Source organism: Xiphias gladius, chromosome 21, assembly GCF_016859285.1.
Source record: "Xiphias gladius isolate SHS-SW01 ecotype Sanya breed wild chromosome 21, ASM1685928v1, whole genome shotgun sequence".
Classification (NCBI taxonomy): domain Eukaryota; kingdom Metazoa; phylum Chordata; class Actinopteri; order Istiophoriformes; family Xiphiidae; genus Xiphias; species Xiphias gladius.
The window spans coordinates 2931310-2954482 of NC_053420.1; the positions used below are offsets into that span (position 1 = coordinate 2931310).

The window sequence follows — 23173 nt, forward strand, 5'->3', positions numbered from 1 at the left end:
TGTGTGTGTGTGTGTGTGTGTGTGTGTGTGTGTGTGTGTGTGTGTGTGTGTGTGTGTGTGTGTGTGTGTGTGTGTGTGTGTGTGCACCAGCTCTTTGGCTGGCAGAGGAATTTCCCGTCTCTGTAGTCTGGTTGAATCAGATCGTTCTCCCTGCAGAACCTCTCGGTTCTCAGTCTGTCTCCTGACGCCGTGGAGAACACCTCTGCTGCTCTCTGCCGTTTGAAGATCTCGTTTAGCTCATCTCACCCAGATCGGTGAGTTTTTCTGTTTATTACTTTGTTTTCCGACTTTCAGGTCTAAATACACTTGCAGCTATCAAAGTGTTAATTGAGCAGCCGTTCAATTTACCGGACTTTATGTTTGATCGTTCTCCATTGTGTGACGCCGGGTCAGATTTGGCGGGAGACCTGCTGGTTTTTTGTAAAGCTGCCAAACTGACTAAAAATATTTTCTGCAGGCTTCAATCATGAAAACATCATGTTCAGGTTTATATTTATGTCTTAAATGTCTTTTTAAAACATAATTTCCTTCTCTTTTCGTCTCTTCTTCTTTTATTTTTCCATATATCTATATATATTTTATATATCTATTATATATCTATTAATCTTTATCTCCCTTCATTCTTTTTTCCTCTGTAGCTCAGGGGCAGATGTGCATCGGATCTGTTAGGAAGATGGACACATTACATTTTACCCTGGATTTATGTATCAAATATATTTCTTGGTGTACTCAAGCACATGCGTACAGACGGTATTTAGACAGTTTTTCTCGCGTCGACCTTCACAACTTCACCAATGTCTTCATCTAAACCATCAACTTAGCCCCTCTTAGACCCCATCCCAACTTTGTACTAGATAGAATCAATCTGTCTTTATTAACAGGCTATGTGCCGCAGTCCTTTAAAACAGCTGTAATTAAACCTCTTCTTAAAAAGCCTACTCTTGATCCAGATGTTTCAGCCAACTGTAGACCCACGTCTAACCTTCCCTTTCTCTCTAGGATCCTTGAGAAAGCTGTCGCCAACCAGTCGTGTGACTTCCTACACAACAATAGTTTATTTGAGGATTTTCAGTCAGGGTTTAGAGTGCGTCATAGAACAGATACAGCACTGGTGAAATTTACAAATGACCGTCTCACTGCATCGGACAAAGGACTCGTCTCTCTACTTGCCTTGTTAGATCTTAGTGCTGCATTTGACACTATTGACCATCACATCCTATTACAGAGACTGGAACATTTAATTGGCTTTGAAGGAACCGCTCTAAGCTGGTTTAGGTCCTGTTTATCAGATCGATTTCAGTTTGTGCACGTTAACGATAAATCCTCCATATACTCAAAAGTTAGTCACGGAGTTCCACAAGGTTCTGTGCTTGGACCAGTTCTATTCACCTTATATACGCTTCCTTTCGGCAACGTTATAAGGAAACACTCCATAAACTCCCATGGTTATGCAGATGATACCCAACTGTACTTGTCGATGAAGCCAGATGAAACCAATCAGTTGGCTGATCGTCAATCTTGCCTTAATGACATAAAGACCTGGATGACCAGCAACTTTCTGCTGTTAAACTCAGACAAAACTAAAGTTATTCTGCTCTGCCCCCAACACCTCAGAAACATCTTATCTAAGGAAAAAGTTACTCTGGACGGCTTTGCCCCGGCCTCCGGCACCACCGTTAGGAATCTCGGAGTTCTCTTTGATCAGGATACGTCCTTTAACTCCCACATATAATAAACTTCAAGGACTGCCTTTTTTTCACCTACGTAACATTGTAAAAAATCAAGCAAAACATGCATAAAAACTAGTCCATGCTTTTGTTACCTCTAGGCTGGATCATTCCTTATTACCAGGCTGTCCCAACAAATCTTTAAATACTAAGCAGCTGATCCAGATTTCTGCTGAACATGTACTGACAGGAACTAGGGAAGAGATCCCATTGCTACGGCTAAGTTAAACCGGATTCAAAAAAACAACACAAGAGCACTCTCGAGGTCGAGGTCGGCCGAAGCGTCGTACCACGGCGTCGAACTGAAGGACCTGGCGAAGACTGGGGGGGGGCGAGCCGGGGATTTAACTACCGCAGGTGCTTGTTGAGCTGGCGGGGAGATGAGTCGCACGTGTGCAGGTGGATCGGCGGGAGAGAAGGGAGCCGCACAGACACGAACCCAGAGACAGAGACACAAAGATGGGACGAACGGGCGAGAGGCAAAGGCGATACCACGAGAGAAACCTGGTTAAGAGTTGGCGGGAAATGTCTATTAACTGTGGCAGTATTTGACTTAAAAAAAAAAAAAAAAAAAATGCTCTTGCAGAAAGCTGAATACTTTGAGAAAATAAATACAATTTCAGTTTCCTGGTCAAGACTGCAAAATGAGACTGGGAAATTGCCGTCCGCAGCACTGACCTGCAGCCCGGGGCCAAACGTCCACGACTCCATTTTATATCATCGTGTCGCTTCGAAATCGTCACTGATGATACTTATGCTCTTTCCGTTGCAGTGGTGGAAAGTACCTTTACTGAAGTAGTGTAGAAACACAATTTGGAGTTACTTCCACTTTATGCTGCTTTCTACTTCCACAACAATATTGCTCTTTTTGCTCTTCTACATTTGTTTGAGAGCTTCAGTCACAAGTTACTACACAGATTTAAAAAAAAAAAAAAATTAAAACTCAGCTAGCTGCAACATGAACATAATAATTACATGTTAATGAGTGAGTTGTGATATAAATAACATATATCTGATGATATAACCTCTGAAATGGGCCGTTCTGCGTAACGAGTCCTTCTACTCTATGTACTTTCCCCTGAAATTTCACTCTAGTGCAGGACTTTTACCTGTAACTGAGTGAATATTTAAATTGTTGTGTGGTTGTTTTAGACCAGGAAAGAGCCTGAGGACTTTTTACTTGCGCCGCCGGACCGCGAGCTGCTCTGCTCAGTCAGTCTGTCTGTCCCAGACATGTGAGACCCCCCCCCCCATCCTGTCCAACAGAGGTTAAACGTTTGAGTCACGTCTGCTAAAGTTTCCCAGGTGACGGCGCGTGTGGGGTCGTCGTGCGCGGCATCGTGCCCCGAGCGCGTGTTTTCGTTATCAGGTCTGAAGCAGACTGTGACGAAGGGGGCCGGGCTGCGGTTGTGCACCGACAGAGCGGCCTGCCAGCCGACATTTCCTCTTTTTAAAAAAAACAAACAACGCAACCACAGACGCTGCACGCTTTCTTCTTTCCTCTGTCTTCACTTCTTAGTTTCCCACGCTTCACCCGCCTCGGTTTCCGCTACCGTCTCCGTCTGTCCCCCGATCTCGCTTCCTCCTCCTCTGGTCCACATTTTGTTTCACGCGGAGCGCCAACATTTTCTCACTTCAATTCCTCCCCTGAAACGCGGTTTGTCATCTCTCCCTCAAAAAGAAGAGCCAGAATGAAGATCGCAGCCTTCAATGTCAAGAACCTGGGACTGAAAAAGGTCCGGGACAAGGGAGTCGTCCACCACCTCACCAAGGTAGGTCTTTGACGGCAGCTCTTTGCACCTGTCACCCTCCGGCCGAGTGAGAGGTAAAAACGAATGGCAGTAGCGGGACGCACGAGACCAGAGATAATGCCCACGTATGCAGGCCGTGTCCCATCCGCAGATCATGTCCCGGTACGGCGTGGTGCTGGTGCTGGAGGTGGTGGACAAGCGCGGCAGAGCCATGGAGGAGTTACTGCGAGAGCTCAACAAGACCCGGTGAGTCCGCTGCACCGACCGACGGGTTAGACAGAGGACTCCTCAAAGAGCTGCTCAGATGTAATGCAGAAACCTTTTATTTTATTTATGTATTCGACCCGAACAAGTTAAGACAAACCCGAGACTTGGTGTAACTTAATTATAGTCTCTTTTTTTTGTTTTTTTTTGTTTTTTTAATGTTGTTTCTGATTCACTCAGCTCTAACAGAAAGCGCCCCTACTCCATGGTCGCCAGCGGGCAGCTGGGACGAGACACCTACAAGGAGCAGTTCGTTTGTTTCTACAGGTGAGAAGCCCCGGGTTCACCGTCCGCTCGCAGATGGAGGAGCAGCTCACCTCGAAATTAAGGCCCCTGCGGAGTCATTGTTACGTTAGCTGTGATGGGGGAAAAAAAGCCCCGGGGGTTAGTGGATCGGAACCCGAGCTCTGTGAAGCCAGTGCGCGGCAAACGTAGGTGTTTATACGTGTGTGTGTGTGTGTGTGTGTGTGTCTCAGGGAGGATGAGGTGACACTGAAAGCCTGTCACCAGTATGAAGATAATCAAGCCGGAGATGAAGACGCCTTCGCCAGAGAGCCCTTCATCCTGCACTTCAGCTGTCCAGCCGCAGGTTTGTGCCGCATGTGTGTCCACAGATGTCTTCTGCCCGCCTGCACCTGTGCTCACGTGCTCACGCTTCCGTGTCGCCGTACCCGTGTCTTCCAGCTGTGAAGGACCTGGTGCTGATCCCGGTCCACACCAAGCCGGAAGATTCGCTGAAGGAGCTGGACGAGCTGTACGACGTGGTCGAGGCTGTCCGGAGGAAGTGGGGGACTGATGTAGGTTGGACAATTTGACTGAAAACGGGAAGATTTTTAGCTCCTGGATTCACATAAAGTCGCAGGTGCTACAACACGACAACAACAAACATTGTCTTGAAGGAAGAGTTCGAGAGATAAAGTCCACTGGTGAAGGCAAATCTGGTTTCTGGCCTGCGCGCAAATGTGGCGAACTGCTTCTTGGCTGGGACCAGTACCCTTCCTGGAGATAGTCGGTTTCTTTAGAAGTAACTGTAGGTGGATTTTGTTGCCCGTGGACAGAGCCAGGCGAGCTGTTTGCCTTCTGTTTCCAGTCTTTGTGCTAAGCTAAGCTAACCGTCTGCTGGCTGTAGCCTCACATCTAATTGGCAGTGCGTGAGGGTGGCGTCGACCCTTTCATCGAACTTTCCCATGATTCTGGTGGTACATGTAACACGTGGGACCTAAATATTCAGTAGACCAGGATGTTACAATGCAGGATTCAAAATGAGAGACACAGGTTGTTTTCTTTCCTTACTGCAAACATTTCAACGCTGGAAACTGTTCTGCTCTCTGACGGCTCTGCCTCTTGTCAGTTCATGGCTTTTTAATATTTGAATATTTGAATTACCCACAAGTAAACGCTGCTGTGAGTGCGATTAAAAAACAAAAAACGCGCTGAGGAGCACACAGGCACGGCGGTTATCTTGCAACAGTCTGGTGCTTGTTGCACGGAATTATATCAGGGCGATCTGCCGTGTGCGGTTTATGGCGCGACTGCACAACGCCGCCACCCACTTGCTAGAGGCTGCAGTCAGAACAGACGGCGAGAGGAACCACAGCAGAGGATTCTTACCCCAGTGGTAGGAATCGCTCCTGCACCTCCGGCGCTAACGCCACCGTCCAGTTGACCCGTATTTCTTGCACGCGGCGGCATGTCAGCTGGTCGGTGAGTTTAGAATGAAGGTGCAACAGACAAAAAGAAGTAGAAAAAGAAAACAGGGTGGGAGTTGTCGGTGTGGCTTCACCACATAAAACTGACAAAAAGACACGGCCTTGTAGTTACCATACACATTTACATACAGTGTGTTTTTCTAAATCATGACTGCTAATGATGTTGTTGTTGTTGCTACTTTCTCCTGCAGAAAATTATGATTTTGGGGGACTTTAATGCAGATGGACGTTACCTCTCCAAGAAGAAGAAGGGAACGATCCGCATCCACTCAGCTCCCTACCACTGGCTGATAGACGATGATGTCGACACCACGACCAGTAACAATAACGACAACACCTACGACAGGTGACGCACTCGCCTCGGCACCGTTATCTCAGCAGATCTTTGTCATGTTGAGGTGCCTCGTTGTTTCTCCAACAGCAGCTTCACACCGTTAAACCGTTCCTGTCATCAGCTCTGTTCGTCGAACTCATTCATCACTGCGGTTGTTTTTTTGTTGGTTTTTTTTCCAGTCGGGACTCCTGGGTGTTTATCGGGTCAACCAGCTACAAATAATACATAAATATTGGTATACGGGTCCTTAGACCGGACCCTTCTGTTTGAGGAACTGTGTTCCTACAGTCATCGATTCCACGGTTCCTCCTCTCGCAACTCAGGCCTCCCGTTAGTCGAACATCCCAACTACAGTTCACCCTTGCGGGTTATCTTTGCGTGCAGCCCTCTAGTAACTGGTGATTTTCATTTTAATTTGAATCATTTTGTGTGGTTGTATATCTGGATGTTTGGTATTGTGTGCTATGTTATCTTTTGTTTTGTTTTTTTGTTTTTTTTACTGAGTAAGGTACGCATCGGACAATGCCCCGATCAAGCCCCTTTTGAGGGCTTTCTGCAGCTCTCCGTCACATTCTCCGCAGATTTCCAGAGGGTTTAAAGACTGTGCTGCCTTTTCTGCCAACAGGATCGTGGTGTATGGAAAGACCATGCTGAACGCCATCGTCCCCGGCTCAGCCAAGTCTTTCAATTTCCAGAAAGCGTTCAACCTGACTGATAAAGAAGTAAGACAAAAAAAAAAAAAAAGACCAAGCTTTAAACCTCTCCAACAGTGTCCTATAGTTTTCCTTTCTAACGCTCCTTGATTTCACTCACAAGTGGACAAAAGCAGCTTCTTGTTTCGGCTGATATAACAACCGTCACTGTCAGTTTTAGCAGTTATCACTGCCAAGCCAAACAAGCCAGTGTTGGCCCCTTGAACTGGCTGAAAAAAGCTCTCTGCGGCTTCGGCTCATTTTGACACGAGAATCCCGTAGAAGTGCACTAGATGTGCACTGGATGGCTGCGTGCGTGCCATCATGCTAATAAGCTGAAAGTCCCAGACAAAAAGTCGGCATCTTCACCAGCTGGTGATCCATGTAAGACATGGAAATGACGGAACACCATTATGCTTGTATTGCAGCGTAGTATTAGCTATGATGAAAAATACGAGATGAGACTGTTATTTCGTTCTCACGTAACCCTGTTTGGCTGCTCGGCTTACATACCAATTTTCCAACAGTAGCCTTACGTGTTCACCTTTAATGTTAAATGAGACGTGGCTTTCACGTATGAGGACTAACTGATTATGAGGGGAAACGTAACGCCGTCTTGGGTAACGCTGGTTGGAGTTGCTGGGGTGTAAACTTCCCCGAATCCAACAAAGAGCAGGAGAGCGTTAGCTTAAAGACCAGCCTCCGCACAGCCGGGCAGTAGCACACGGTGGATGTGCTATTCGTAACCTGTAACCTCAAAAACTAAGCTAGGTAGTTGATGACATACCCCTTGGCCTCGGAGGTAATGCTGGGTTAGGTTAGCGCTATAGGGTATAATTAGCTAGCAGGACACGCTAATGTTTTCATCTTTCATCACAGCAGTTAAATCCATTCCTTTTTTTTTTAATCTCTCTCGTATTTTTGTTTCTCGAAAAGCTAAAATAAACACAAACAAAACACCTTCCTAACTCTTTACATACGGAGAACAGAGGGGTGAGGTAAAACTGGAACTTCCAGGTTCTGCTTCAGACGTAAGAAAACCTCATTCAGAATCCCACTGAAATTTTTAACCATGCTAATGGCTAAAGATCCAGCTTTGTTGAGTCTTTTCTCAACGGTACGTTGCGTGGTTTTTTTAAAAATCAATCGTTTGTTAATATCGTTGTTTATTCAACATTTCTGTTTTTTAAATGGCCTTTAACGCGCTGCCACACTCGGCGTTTATTTTTTTTGTCATGGCAGTTGTAGTTTTTTTCTGAGTTCTCAAATAAAAGTGTTTTAACTTTGTCAAAATCATGAAGGTTTGAATTTCTTGTGGCCCCTGCCGTGGATTTGTCTTAGAATGTGGAAAGTAAACTCCAGGAACAGGCTTCGTATTTTTCAGAACGGCCGCTGAAAGAACAGAGGGAGGCTAGCCCGGACGAGACGCCATGGCTTCAGCCCTCTATTGCTCCCCGCTTGCTACAGTTTAAAGCACAGCAATTCAACATGTGCAGAAATCCAAAGCTTGACAGACTTGCCACATGCTGTTACGATTACTAAGCTGTGATCGGATGTTTGGAGTTCGGGGTTGGGGGGCGGTAGCCGACGGTCAGTTTTTAAACGACGTGTCTTGTTGGAGATGAAGTCAGACAACAGGCCGAGTCACTGTTGCCACGGTGGTATTCAAGATGTGTCTTTGTTTGCTTTCCAAGTCTCTCAGTATCAGTGACCACTATCCTGTGGAGGTGGAGCTGAAGACCAGCAAGAAAAGCAAAACAGCAAGACCAAGGAAACCGGCCGTGCCCCAGACAACAAAGACGACATCCACCAAAGGGCCAACTCAGAAGAAAGGTATCTTTAGCTTTACTGGCCTCGGTGACTCATACTGTATATAACCCTAATTTATATTTTGCTTTCACCTTGTGCCATTTTGCACAGTGGTATAACTATTTAATCAAACTGCATTTAGCAACGATTTCGGTTCTTTTATAAAAGATCGAATGCATCTGACCACATTTCAGTTAGATTCCAATTATTTGAATTTGATTCATTACTGTTATTCATTTCAATGGCTGTATAATTGATATTATACAGGTACGACGGTGTTTTTTGTTTTTTGTTCTGGGTCAAGTGCACTTTTCAGTTTTGTTTAATGTAATTTCGAACACCAACAGGCCCACAGCAGAAGAAGACGGCCAGGTCGGCAGGATTACAGAAGAAGACTATGGCAGCAAAAAGAAAGAGAGGACAGTCGTCACACACACCAGCCAAGAGAAGACGCTTGGACAAATGAGCCAGACTCAAGATCTGGAATCAGCTAATAATTTTAAAGTAGTGTAATTAGGCTTTGAATTGATTTTTTTTTTTACTTCTTAAAGCTGAAATCTGTTTCCACCCATTGTCTTCCTCGTCAGTGGCAACACATAATTGGAAACTACTGTCCGAAAAAGAGGGCGAGAGATGCTGCGGCCCGGCGATGACTTGAAAAGGTCATCGCACGGCAGCAGGTTTAGTGTGATATCCGAAAATGCAAACGCGATGCTCATTAGGACTTTATTGGCACTGACGTGCACAAAGGTTTCTCTGTTTGACGAGTGTCTCTGTGTTTTACAGTTCTCCACAATCCAGATGAATGTACTGCTGCAACCAGACTTTTATAAAAGGAAAAAAAAACAAAAGTTTACAGATACCAGCTTTAAATAGAAATATCAGTGAGACTATACAATGAGTCCCACTGATCATTATATACAGAATCTATGTTTTATTGTAGGTGATATATTTTTCTTCAGTAGATATAGTCATCGTTTGCTTGCATGATCAGCTGTTAAAATCCAATTGGCAATCTTGAATTTTTTCTTTATGTATGTATATATTTGAATGTTGTAAGTTATATTCTGCAGCAAAAGGCTTGTATTGTATACGACAACTGAATGCAGTGCTGTATCAATTTGGAGAGTTTCAATAATTAAAGCATACTGTTGTCAGTGCAGAGCCTGGTGTTGTAAGTGACGTTCATCACATCAACCAAGAGGGCGATTGTGTGTTACCGTTAACAGCTTGTTTCTGCTGCCCCCACGTGGCCAAGCAAAATCAGTAGTGGCAGACTTAAACCGACACGCGTTCAAATAAATCCAGACTGTCATAGCACTAACCACTGACCTCCGCTAACCTGATGCCACTGGCATGGTTTTCAAATTCAGAACAGGGTGAAGGACAAACACCGACATGGTCTCGGGTCGTGGAGGCGGGTCCGGTTCGCCAGCCGGAGGCGGCGCAGTGAAAATTAAATACAAAACTGACACAAGTAGAGCAGGTTTCTGTCACCACAGTATTAACATTGTCAGGTCTCCAGTGTTCAAACTGTTTCAGTGGTGAGATTGTGGGTTATAAATTTCAATCTGTGGGGGCTAAAGGAAAATTAAATTATTATGATTTTTTTTTTTCTGGCTGTTTTAGCAAGGACTGAAAGTCCATGATCACCAGCCCCCCCAAATAAAAACCAAAAAAACCTGGATATCTGACACCAAGACCTCTCTTGTGCTCCAGCTTCTCTCCTCCTCTGCCTACTCCACCCTGGGGAGGTTTAAGAGGCCACGAGACACCTGAGACCCGCCACTGTGGTCAGACACCTTATACTCGCCTGTTTTACTTCTCTGGCTCATTCGCTCTTTGACTCAGTCATTCGGTTTCCTCTCAGCCCTGCCGGTTTACGCAGGTCTTGTGTTTTTAGTCTTCATCTTCTCACTAATCCGCATTTCATTCTGCATCGCCCCGTCTCGATCTCCACGATGAGTCTGAGTCGTACCAAGAGAATCAGCTCCAGTAACTCTGTCCGGAGCAGCAGCGGGTCAAGGAGGCTGAGCGGTTTCAGTCCAGGGCAGGGGGGTTTCACAGGCGTCTCCCTGAGCAGCAGCTCTCTGTATACGGGCACCAACGGGCATCACCACGGCCTGGGCGCCCCGCTGGCGACCCTGTCGGTCAACAAGAGCCTGCTGGCCCCCCTCAACCTGGAGATCGACCCCAGCCTGTCCATGAGCCGAGCCCACGAGAAGGAGCAGATCAAGAGCCTCAACAACCGCTTCGCGAACTTCATAGATAAGGTAAAGTGGGTAGAGATGAAGCAGTTGGTCGGTTAACTAAAGTCAATACTCTGGCAAAAATGCCCAACGTTCTCTGGTTCCAGCCTCTACAATGTGAGGGTTTGTTGTTTAATATTATTCTAGATCAAAAACCTTGGGGTGTTAGACTGTTTGTCGAGCAAGAGGAGCGGTTTGAAAACATCACCTTGGCCTTTAGGAAGTCTGACGTTCAGATCAAGTTTCTGCTTCAACTTGAAAATGTCATTTACTGCAGTTTAATCTTCTGAAAGGCATTAAAGAAATAACACATTTGATCTCTTACAAACAAAAGGTTCATGAGCAATAAAATGCACCCCTGCCCAGCTTAACACAGTCGGGGGTTTTACTGCGAAGGTCTCATTTGATCTAATGCGGTTCCCAAGCTTTACATAGATATTCCTGTTTAGCCGAGATTACCGAGTTAGTCTGCTGACTTTACAACTCTTCTCCAACCGTCTTACTGTTTCACTACGTCTTAGCGTTTACTATTACCCTTAATTGTCACTTGTGGCTGCAGTGGCTGTTATTCAGCAAAAGTTAAACAGTTTCTCTTTAAATAACCTTTCAATCTCTTCGTTGAGGTTTATAAAATTTTGTTCAGCCTTTAATTGTTGAGTGTAGCTGCACATTTTCTGAAGAAACTGAACCTTTTTAAGCTTAAACACCATCTGCAGCTAACTTTCTAAAGTATTTGTTCTGCTAATATCAATGTATTAATAAATCAGCATAACTGTCCTAGCTTACCATCTAACACACGACAAACCAGCAATTTAAGCTAGTCTTAATTTCTATAGGTTTCTGACTTACCAACGACACTTTGGGTTTGTTGTGTGTTTCCGAACTCATTCACCTTCCATCTAAGACTAAAATGACCACCGACAGCTTTGCTGTTTCGTCCCAGAATCGGTATTTGTTTATTGGGAGAGGCAACCACATCGCCTCTAAATTTAGACACCGCCGCTCCGTCGTGGGCCAAGTCTGTTAACGCCACTTTCTGCGAGAGACAACAAAACTTGAAAGCGTCAGTCAGTCTTCTATCCAACCACAGGCATTACATCTTACAGTCACATAAATACTTCACTCGAAATTCACTCTGCGGGAGTCAGATGTTCTGTCGCTGTCGTCAGAAATTAATGACAAGTTTTCTACTGTTTTGTCTCTTCAGTGACACATTTGTCTCGAAATGAAACGATCATTGAGGTGAGGATTAGGTCCTGGCTGAACATGCACGGTTGACCCACTCAGTTTGACTGATTCTGTCACACAGCAGCTTCTCCCACCATCAAACTAAGCAAAGGTCTAATCAGAATAAGTGAAAACACCTGCGGAGACGTGCCTGGTCTTAAAGGGTAAGGGAGCGGAGCAGTTGTCGGCATTTCTAAACCTCCTGTTTTTGAATAACGCAGCAGGATTATGACAGGCTCACACTCCCAGCAATGTGCAGGTATTACACGGTTAGATGTCGACCCAAATTAAAGCTCAAAGTCTGCGCTTTCTCTGCACGGTAATAGTTTTATTTAAGATCTGATGTGTGAGAGAATTAAAATCAAACAAAACAAGTGTCCGAATGTTTTCTGCCTGCACTGTTGCATTGCTCAAGCTGCTGTAACATTAAAACTAAACTAAACTAAACTGAGCATTAGCCACTGATAGTCAAGGTTAGGAACACAAGCTAACCTAATACTGTATAAGAGAGCCTGAATGGTCTAATAGCTTTTAGGTTTTTAAAAAGAAACTGGGACAGACATCAGGATGGTAGTAACAGTGGAATACTGGGTGTTACGAGACGGTAAACAGGGAGGTGAATGTGAGAAGTATCTGTGCTGATGTTCCTGAAGAACACATTTCCCACAGAGGAGTGGGCAGCTCTGTGATAAGGCTGGACACTGATACCCTGCTTAGGGAACATCTCCGCTTTCTCACGGAGTAGGTAACACACCCTCACAATGGAGGCTTTGTTGGCTTCTCACATCGGCACAGATACACTGCAGGCGTAGAGAGACAGAGTGCTGGACGGACGTCCATTTGTCCAAATGCACAAAACTACCCTCTTCTTCTTCTTCTTTTTTTTTTTTAGCTGTTTAACTGCCGACTTAAATGCACCACAAAGAGGTCAAACACTCATACTGATATAATGTGGATCTGGAAGGTTGGTTAAAGTCTTTGACGTGTTCCGCTATTATCACATTCATGCCAGGTTTCTTGTTTGGAGCAATTCAGGTATGTGCAGAATTTTAAGCCGCTCCCATGTGAAAGCGAGAAGACGGCTGTCGCACGATAAGACTCTATTGATTCCAAGGGGGAAATTCACGTTACAGCAGCACAGAGACTGAATGACATTTTTCTTTTTAAATTAAAGAAGAAATTAAAGAAGTTAGAGAGATGATATTTAAAAAAAAAACACTGCAACACCTTAGACTATATAAGTAAGTTGTGCAAATATTTGTGAGAAAGAAGTCCTCTAGAGCAACATAGGTACAATTTACATCAGTGTTACTCATTGTATGGCTCACCAAGCTTTAATCGGTGGCCTGCACAGCAGTGTGTAATAATACGATAACGCACCCAATTCACTATTGATGTGCGAACGAACCTGCTCTGATTTTGAGCAAAGTAACACGGAGCGCCATTTCCAAACCACACACCCACCAAGTTTCACGGTAAAAGCGCCTCCACTGTTGACTGCGTCCCACCAGTGTGACTCCCAAGCAGACAGACAGCAAAGACCACTGACGTACGCAACAATCTAGCAAAGTAAATAGCATTTAACGCGCTGTGTATGTAATACAGTATAAACTGACTTTGTAGTAATAATGCAGTGTAATGAATTCATAAAATAGAAGCCATATCCATTATATAGCAAATTATACAAAAATACTGCCAATAATAGTAATAATATAGTATTATAATAAAGTGATAAAGTAATGTAAAATAAAACAGTGTTAGAAGTAGCATTCGTAAAAATATCTCCTCAGCAAACACATTTTTTTACCTCATATTTCGCTGCCGCCTATTTTTACTGTCGGTAGGAAACTATTGAGTTTTTCATTTCTGAGCAGCTAGAGATCCTTCGATTAATGTCAAGGTGCAGAACTGGTGTTTAACTCTGGGTTGGCAGACCAAGATAGGTAACAACAGATTGAAATTAGCCTGGTCATTTTTAATTTAAAATGCTCCAAAAGGGTGTTATCATCCGTTTCAGACTGCCATAGTGTGAGTGTTCGATTCTGCAGTGTTGTTAGTAAAGCAATAAAAACGAGGGAGAGTATGTGTTCCAAAAAAAAAGACGCAGATCTGTTTCAGTGTCACAAGACAAAATATTGTGAAGCCTTCCAGAAAACATTTGAACGCTTGTTCATCCATCGCTGTAAATGAGATGGTTGATGTGAGTTCCCAGCTAATAGATAAAACACAAAAGAGTACTTGTCCGTGGGGTTGTTGGTTGCAGAAAAGGCAAGATAACTTCTACCTTGATTTCTTTTTTCTTTTCTTTTTTTAAACCTGGGTCAGTTTTTTTTTTGCTCTTTGTTTATTGATCCAGGATGGTGTTGCCGATTTACCGATGTAAAAATTAATCCTGGAATCTGCTGGTTGCAGCCACATTTGGGAAAGAATCGACCAAATGCAAGAAAGCATCGGTAACTCCGGATTTCCACTTCCAAAGCCAGGTCAACTGGCCCCACCGACACTGAAACATTACAGAGCTGCTTCGCTCGTGCAGAGACGTAATCAGTTCGACGCAACGGGCAGAGAAAGTTGCATTAGTTGCAGGATGGTAAGTTTACACCTGATTCAGAGTCAGTTGCCCAAGATCACTGGGAAATATAATAGAATTTATTGCTACTGGTTATTGCCGAAACAATCCCCACTTATATCTGAACTGTAACTCAAGAGACTTAAAACCTTATAAAAAAATCAGCCAAAAATTCAGTGAATGCATCTGGGCTTTAAAAAGCCGCTTAAACCCTGAAGTATGTGGTGGTATTGGACCGCTGGATATTTAAGCTATCCATCCTGTTTCCGTCCGGGGGAGTCGGGTTGTAACCCGATGAATCCGGTCACACACGGTGTGGTTGTGTACCAGAGGGAGCTCATTCTGCTCTGAACAGAAAACAGGCTTTGTGTTGAGAGGAGAAGGTATAATAGGCGGCGGATATACCTGGCTGCAGGCAAGAAACTCGAGCTGCGCAGATACGAGCTCGGTGCAGGAATGAACCTCTGTTTATCCAAGGAGGGACATTATTCTAGGGCTGCAACTTACAATTATCGTCATTATTTATTAATCTGCTGGGTAATTTCTCAATTAATCAATTAGTTGTTGGTTTATATAATGTTAGAAAACTGTAAAAAGAATCCATCATAATTTCCCACGCCATGAAATGCAGAGAGTTAACAAGTGTATAAATATTTAGTAGATCAAACAAAGTCAGTTACCTTTTCAAGGTTTAGCTGCTCAAACCAGCTAAATACTGAACTAATGCTGCATTCACAAAAAACATCCGTTACTCGGACTTGAGAGAGTTTGCACATTATTCCAAGGTGGTTAGCCCGAGTGCTAACCCGGTAGTCGCGGCAGAGAAACAGCCTGAATCAGCTTCTTTTGTTGTGTTACATGTTTGCAGCAGTTACCAAGTGAAACCAGATACAAACAATGTAAAAAATGAGCAAAAATTCATTATAGCGATTGTAGTGATTATTAGTGTTAATACTGGATTTCATTTTGATGGAACCTCCAGTGGTGGTGCTGCCCACAGGTCGACATGTCTGTACTTATTGTCACATAGTGGGCTCTTTAAATGATATGACGTGAACATGGGATGAAATTCATCAAGTGGCCAGTGCACTCCAGAGGGATCCCCATGTTGCTCTTTTCCAGAAACAAACAGAGCAACTGTTTGCCAACAGATTAGCTGAAACCACTTGAAGCGAAATGGTCATTGCTCTCTGATTTCTGTTGGACTCTTCCTGCACCCCAACGGTCAAATTTTTCTAATTGAAGTTCTTAACAAGTCAAAGACGGTTGTTTGATCAAAAGGGATTGTTAGCTAGCTGACAAACGGACAGGATCTAAACACAGAATCAATCAGATGCATCATGTCAAAACCTACGATACAATCGTTGTGTATTGTAGGTTACGTTACTTTATGTTATCTGACGAAAAACCTTTAACTGCACTTTCTATCTCATTCCGTCCCACCTCCATCATTCAGGTGCGTTTCCTGGAGCAACAGAATAAGATGCTTGAGACAAAACTGGAGCTGCTGCAGGGCCAGGGGGTGTGCCGATCCAACGTGGAGCCCCTGTTCGAGGCCTACTTGGCGGGTCTGAGGCGCCAAATGGACCTGGTCCACAACGACAAGACCAAACTGGACGGGGAGCTGCGGAACATGCAGGGCCTGGTGGAGGACTACAAACACAAGTAAATAATCTCACTGCAGCACTGGGCCCGATACTTGTTTTTTTTTTTTAATATCCCTGTAAATTTTATTTGTGTAATGAAATGCACCGCCCCAATCTCACTATCCCGTCTCTGCCACAGATACGAGGACGAGATTAACAAGAGAAACAACCTGGAGAATGACTTTGTTATCCTAAAGAAGGTCAGCACACAGGCGCACACACGTTTATTCATATTCATTCATACATTGCAGGTGTGGCGAGTAAGATGAACCACTCTATTGTCCTTTTCCACTCCCACATGCATTCAAACCCGTAAATGCTTTGGCAGCTTCCTTTGTCAGCGTCGCATGGGAACAGCAGCCGAATCTTACATGTAAGAGGCTTCGGCAATGCAAATACAGGGTTCTCTTTTTTGCCTTGTGGCCCCTGTTTTAGGTCTGCAAATGATCATAACCCGAGGCTGGTTAAAGTAAATACATTTTCTGCCATTTGATTCTCTTTAATGACAGGTAGTGATTTCAGTAAAGAGTTATAAAAAAAACCCCAATCTACTCTAAAATCACTACTATGCTACTCAAGAGTAGGATAGCACAATGTGTTGACAATATGTTGACGCTGATGTTCATTTGAACTCATCATATCTAACGTGAAGGTTGTGATCGAGCGTCACGTTGTAGCCAGAAGCCGCGAGGTGTAGCTGAGAGCGTGCGTCTCATTCCATCTTTCGAAGGCTGGAACCAGTACTTTAATTTTGTGCAAGACCACTTAATCTAGACTCGCACAAGTAAGTGATCGCAACCAGCAAACCAACCAAAACCCCTCATAGTGTTTGACTGCATGTCGTCTTAATCAGCTGTTCAATGGCCTGCATCAAAATTTTATCGTCGTGTCAAAGTTTTGGCAGAAAGCAAGGTTATAGCAATTACAGATTACATGACAAATTACATCTACTGGGACTTTAAAACCTTTTAAAAATAAATTAACTTAATATTCACTTATTTAAAAAGAAAACTTTTTCTATTCTTAACGACCTTCTTCGACCTCTATACCATGTGGATTCCTGACCCCAAGGTTGCGAAGAGATGTTCTAGCAAGAACAAAAGCACTGAGAAAAATCCTGCAAAGGGGTACAACACGGATCACCAGCGAGGCAACCCTGACATTTCATTTCTTACACTTGACATAAAAAGTGTTCTTCAGTTATTATACCAAATCACTGTAACACGGTTTCATGTGTGACTGGAGTTTTTCGTCTCACTCCCTCTCTTGCCACCGTGACAGTATGAGGCTGAATGTCGATCTCTCAGTCAGTCCACCACTTTAGCCCCAAACTGAAATATCTCAACAACTATTGGATGGATTGCCATGAAATTTTGTGCAGATGTTCAAGGTCCATAGAGGATGAATCCTGACGACTCGTGGGATCCCCTGACCTTTTGTCTAGCACCACCGGAAGAAGGACATTTGTGGTTTAGAGGGAAACATCTGAACATCTATTTGATGTATTGCCATGAACTTTGGTACAGACCTCCATGTTCCCCTCAGGATGAGCTGTACTAACTTTGGTGATCCTCCTCTTGTGCCATCAATGACATTTCATTGCACTGTCCGTCCTGGGGGAGTGATCCCTCCTCTGTTCCTCTACCTGAGGTTTTGTTTTTTTTGGGGGGGGGGTTCTTTATCCGAACAGAAGGTGTCGTATGCTGTACAGATTGTTAAGCCCCTTGAGACTATTTAAGTAAAACTGACTTGACTTTAATTTGTCCGCCACTTTGGTTTATGACTTGATACCTGCAAAAGTAGTGACATTCCCATGTTGCCATGCAAGAATTAACATTTTACTGAAAGCACCACTGTGTTTAAGTACAGTCTAACAGAGCTGCTAACCTTGGCTGTAGACTCTCAGTCTTATTTATTCTCTGTACATAGTCTTTGTTTCTGTGTGTGTGTTCAGGATGTAGACTCAGCCTACCTGGTGAAGGCAGACCTGGAGGACAAGGTCGGAGCTCTGACGGACGAAATCAACTTCCTGCGCAACGTCTATGATGAGGTACAGAAACTTCCTCATGCTCTGAAACAGTGCCGCGGTGAGAATGGTTTAGACTTATCTAAACAGTCATCTTCCTCACAGTATTCGCAGCCTTTTTCCCTTTTCTGGTACCCACTCATTGCCCCGTCCAACTGCTGAAGTCACACTTCCTTTTGGTTCATTGTTCTGTCTCTGCGTCATGACTCATTGGAGAGTTGACTTCAAACACTAACTTTCCCGTCAAAAGAAATCTTTGCTGTTGTTGTTGTTGTCACCTGTTGCCAGGTATCTTGGAAACCTTCAGTGGTTGTTTCAAAAACAAAAACAGAAAAATAAACTCTTACACACAGGAACAAAGTTTCATATTTTCCCCTAAAGAGCTTAACAGCTAATTTTATTTTTAACACTGTGACAGCATGAGTCTGTTATTGCTGAGGTTTACACGTAACATCATCCTTCCATCAGTTTTTGTCCAGAAACTTCTGTCGTGTTGTTACTCAGTTATGTTTTGTTGTGTGTGTGACTCAACATTTCTTTTTGCAGTGTTTCTTTATGCCGCGTATGTATTGTCAAATGGGTTCAACTGTTGCTTAATTTTCTTGATTTTTATCTATTTTAAACTTTTTTTTTCAAAATGCAACATGTATGTTGTCAAGATTTTTTTTCCTTTGTTTTGTGTTTTTTTCTGTTTGCGTGTTGTGTTTTCTGACATTGTGGTGCTTTAACCTCTCTCAACATCCTTCTTGTTAACTTGCTGTAACTGTATAATTTCCAAATTAATTATAGCAAAACGAAAATTCATTGAAACGCTGTCCTGTCTTCTGCTTTGTAACAATGCACTTTTCAGTGAACAGAAAGACTTTTTTAAATAGTTTATGTAGCTAAGGAAGTAAGAGACAGTGACAATTAATGGAAGTGACAGCACTACTATTGATGATATTGCTAATAATTAGGAAGTCACATCATAATGTTACCTTCAACAATTGTTTATAACTGTTCGCAACAACAATATCCAGTTTGCTCAGAGGGGTTATGAGACAAAATTAAAAAAGGAAACTGACTTTTTCAACCCCAGAACTGATCCTGTATTGTTCCAAAATATCATTTATATTTGGTATATTGTTTATGGCTGCTACTGTCACTTATCGCTTCTGTTTTATTTCCCGACCAGGAGCTGCGTGAGCTGCAGGCCAGCATCAAAGACACGTCAGTGGTGGTGCAGATGGACAACAGTCGCAGCCTGAACATGGAGCAGATCGTAGCTGAGGTCAAAGCCCAGTACGAGGAGATCGCAGCCCGCAGCCGAGAGGAGGCAGAGGCCTGGTACAAGAGCAAGGTGAGGACGAGGAAGCGGGACTGGTCAACAATCCTGAGAGCACACCTACATTAAAGCAAAAATACATCCATTATAGCAGTCTACAGACACGATGTAATGGATCTCACGCTCTGGGGGGGACAATTGTTATTTGAGAGCCGAACTACTTCAGCACCTGATCTATAACCTGAAACTAATGGGACATTTAAGAGGATGGAGTTCGTGCTGGTGTCATGTTATGGGACCCCGGGTTTTTCTTTTCACAGTAGCTATAATAGATATTTTTATGATGACGACGCCCCTCAAAACACTATATAAAAAGTCTCTGAACACCTGAATATGTGACAGGTGTATCAGACGAACGGTTGTGATGCTTGCCCATATACCTGATGACGGACTGAAACGTATTCCATATATATTATACGCAGTAAGCGAGACAGGGTGCAGGAGTTTCCTTATCAAATTACAATGTGGAAACAACCTACAGAGAATCATCAGCTGAATCTGCAGCTCACCTCGGCTTTACGGAGCTTTACAGTGATTCTCAGCTCATTGTTGATCTGTCTGGACACAACTTTACTGTTTCTGTTAACTCTCACCGCTCTCATGGCGTCATATTCTGCCGGAGCAGCGGGCAGCTGGTTTCAGAGAAACAGCTGTAAAAAGTCGCCGTCCACTATCTGCTCGGCAGCAAACGGCAGACGGACACAGTCACAGACCAGCTGGTGAACATAGTGGAGCATTTAGCAGCTGAAGAGCCAGAGATTTCCCTCAGGTGCTGGTGGAGAACAAAAACAGAGCTAAAAGACGCCTCCAGATGAATGATCGTGTAGCTCTGTTACTGCTGGATGTTGAAATAAACAACTGTTTGCTAAATTCACCATATCAGCTTGTAGGCTGATGATACAGTATGTCAATGATGTGATCCCAACTTGTTTCACCTGCCCCCAAGCGGCCAAAAAATTATCGAAGTTTTAAATAGTCAGTTTAACAAAATTACAATAACGCATACTGTATTTTCTCACTTTCCCTGACTGTTATCGACATTTTCATAACAAGCTATCATTGGTTGAAGATTATTAAAATAATCTCTGTTGTGGGCGTCTGCAGTTCGACCAAATGTCGGTGCAGGCCAGCCAGTTTGGAGACGAGCTCCGCATTGTGAAGGGAGAGGTGGCGGAGGTGAACCGACTGATCAGCCGACTGCAGAGCGAGATAGAGGCCGTCAAAGCTCAGGTACAGTTACAGGCACCGTTCAGCGTAGCAGGATGTTTTTTGCTAGATAATTCAGATCGGAACTTGATTATTTCTTGTCCCTGTCTTCTACCACCGCTCCCTCCGTCCACCCTCAGCGTGGCAGTCTGGAGAACCAGCTGGCTGAGGCGGAAGAGCGTGGAGAGCTGGCTGTGAAAGAAGCCAAGGCCCGGACCAGAGACCTGGAGGACGCACTGCAGAGAGCCAAACAGGACATGGCCAGACAGCTCAGAGAGTACCAGGTGAGTGGTGGAGGGAGACAGGTGAAGGAGGGACAAAGAGGCATCGGTAGAAAGGACAAAGTGTAGGCAGAGACAAAAGGAATGGATTGAAAAGAGCAGAAACTGACCTAAAAATCTTCTTCCATTTTCTTCTCCACCTGCAGGACCTGATGAACCTGAAACTGGCTCTGGACATTGAGATCGCCACCTACAGGAAGCTGCTGGAAGGAGAGGAGGACAGGTGAGAGGCGGGGAGAAGAAGACGTGAAAATGTCTATGTGTCTTCGTAGGACATACCAACTAGCCTATTTGTCTCTTCTCCTGCAGACTCGGACAGCAATCCATCCTCAACATTCAGGCCGTCTCCAACTACAGTAAGTAACAAACTGAGGTAGAAGGCGCTGAGGATCACAAACCCAGAGGAAGGTGGAGGCGCTTAAACGCCTTTCCCTGACCCAAACCGCCACAGTTGCTTTACACTGACTTACATGAATATCACTCTTCCAGTGGCACAAAAAGTTGAAATAAAATTGCAAATGCAGAATAGTTGCCTTTATTTAACTGTGTGTATTTGAATTGACATTTGATATTTCTTTAAAATATAAAATCAGAAAATTAGATGTAATTCTTTTCTTTTTTTTTTCAAACGAAGCCTTTTCTGAGTGTCTAAGATGCATAACGTGAAGCGTCTGGTTCAGAGTGTTCAGAATCTGGTGTCTGGATATGATTAAATGATACACTAAGGATTAATGAGGCAGCACATTGCGATTATTTACTTTCTGCGCTTTAATCTCGACATGTTGTTGGTAGCTTGCTTGAAACATGTTTTTAAATGATTATCATGATATTTGACCATTTAAACACTCAGAACACAGACACTCATCAACTGGTTTCCTTTGCGTGTTTTGCACCGTTTTAATCGATGTCAATAACTTTACAGACACTCAGCTCTCTTCCCTTTCGCTGTTTGTTTTTTCTCTTCTCTTTCACCATCTTCCTGTCTTTCTTCCCCTCTCACTCTAAACTTCCCTCTTTCCTTTCTGTATCTCTCGTTCTCCAGGTACTAAAAGTACAAATGGCTTCCACGGTAGCAGCAGCTCTCCTGCTCCAAAACTGCTGATAAAGATGACCGAGACCAGGGACAACACCAGATACAGCACGCACTGAGAGCACGCACGCAAACACGCATCCACAACATGCATCTACCATCATGCACAGCCATACACCCACAATCATCGTGTGGATGCATCACACACACACACACACACACGCACGCATGCACGCACGCACACACACACACACACACACACACACACACACACACACACACACACACACACACACACACACACACACACACACACACACACACACACACACACACACACACAAACAAAGCTTTTCCCACAAGTCTACATTTCGCTGTGGTTTTCTAACAATAATGCATGAAGGGGAATTTAATTACTAGCCGTTACTTAGAATAATGGAAAAATAAAATCATCTATAAATCTAAACATACAACATTAAGTGCAAATAGTCCTGGGGATGGTTGTTTCTAATATAATTTACACTATATAAATATTTTAATGTGTTTACTGTGGTCTGTTGGGTTGATTTTGAATGAACTGTCGCTCTGGGACATTAATTGGATCAAGTAGTATGGGACCTTTAACAAACGCTGTATTAGACTGCTGTAGTATTTTCTAATCTCATGTAATCTGTGGCGAGATTATAAGATTATAAAAATATTGTAGTCTTGTAGATCATTTTTGGGAATTCCTATAAGTGGTGTACTTGTGCTTTTTCTGCTGTTGCTTCCACAAACACAATAAAAAAATGAATAAACAGGTGTGAACAAGTAAACAAGTGTTTTTCTGTCCTTCTTTTTTAAGAAACGATTTAACAGAAAGCTGCTAAGAGTTGCTCTCGAATTTCAAAATGACAATATGAAAAAAAAAGGAGCACACAAATGTGTTAATTTAACTCTGACGGTAATTACACTCCCCTATTTATGAGGCAGATTAATTTCTATTTTTGCACATTTGTTGTATGATTTGAATTTGATCTGGGGCCTATTTGGGCCTATTACCAAACATGCCTGTATTAACATCTTCTACTGTATATCTATATCGGTATCATATTGAGTATGATTGACATTTGCTTTGCTTTTCAAAAAAAGAACAACCAAACTATGATTCTGAATTAATGAAATTAATGCATATATATATACATATATATACATATATATATATATGCATATATATATATATTATAGTGTAACTGGCTCAAGTATAAATGGAGCATATAATGGACAACTAATGGAAGTTTTGTGAAGTTAGTTATGGCTAAATGTCTAATTTATGAATTTGACCAATTA

General features: G+C 43.4%; 2 protein-coding genes across 3 annotated transcripts; both read left to right on the forward strand.

Annotated features, from left to right (window-relative positions):
- The first annotated feature begins 171 nt into the window (after positions 1 to 171).
- On the forward strand, positions 172 to 9121 carry LOC120783352 (deoxyribonuclease gamma-like). 2 transcript variants are annotated; one of them, XM_040116297.1, is made up of 10 exons: positions 172 to 254; positions 3412 to 3499; positions 3630 to 3724; positions 3923 to 4009; positions 4219 to 4331; positions 4427 to 4539; positions 5643 to 5797; positions 6411 to 6507; positions 8172 to 8310; positions 8634 to 9121. In XM_040116297.1, exons 2-10 carry the CDS (start codon positions 3419 to 3421, stop codon positions 8750 to 8752), a joined length of 999 nt encoding a protein of 332 aa, XP_039972231.1. In that variant the 5' UTR covers positions 172 to 254; positions 3412 to 3418; the 3' UTR covers positions 8753 to 9121. The 2 variants fall into 2 exon arrangements, with proteins under 2 accessions (XP_039972231.1, XP_039972230.1); XM_040116296.1 differs by lacking the exon at positions 172 to 254 and having other exon boundaries at positions 3074 to 3499; positions 3612 to 3724.
- Positions 9122 to 10247: 1126 nt separating this feature from the next.
- si:dkey-222f2.1 (intermediate filament protein ON3) lies at positions 10248 to 21974 on the forward strand. Its single transcript, XM_040159582.1, has 10 exons — positions 10248 to 10559; positions 15788 to 15996; positions 16117 to 16177; positions 17932 to 18027; positions 19178 to 19342; positions 20432 to 20557; positions 20674 to 20817; positions 20961 to 21037; positions 21124 to 21170; positions 21857 to 21974. The coding sequence occupies exons 1-10, from the start codon at positions 10248 to 10250 to the stop codon at positions 21961 to 21963; spliced, it is 1344 nt and encodes a 447-aa protein (XP_040015516.1). The 3' UTR covers positions 21964 to 21974.
- The last annotated feature ends 1199 nt before the right edge of the window (positions 21975 to 23173 follow it).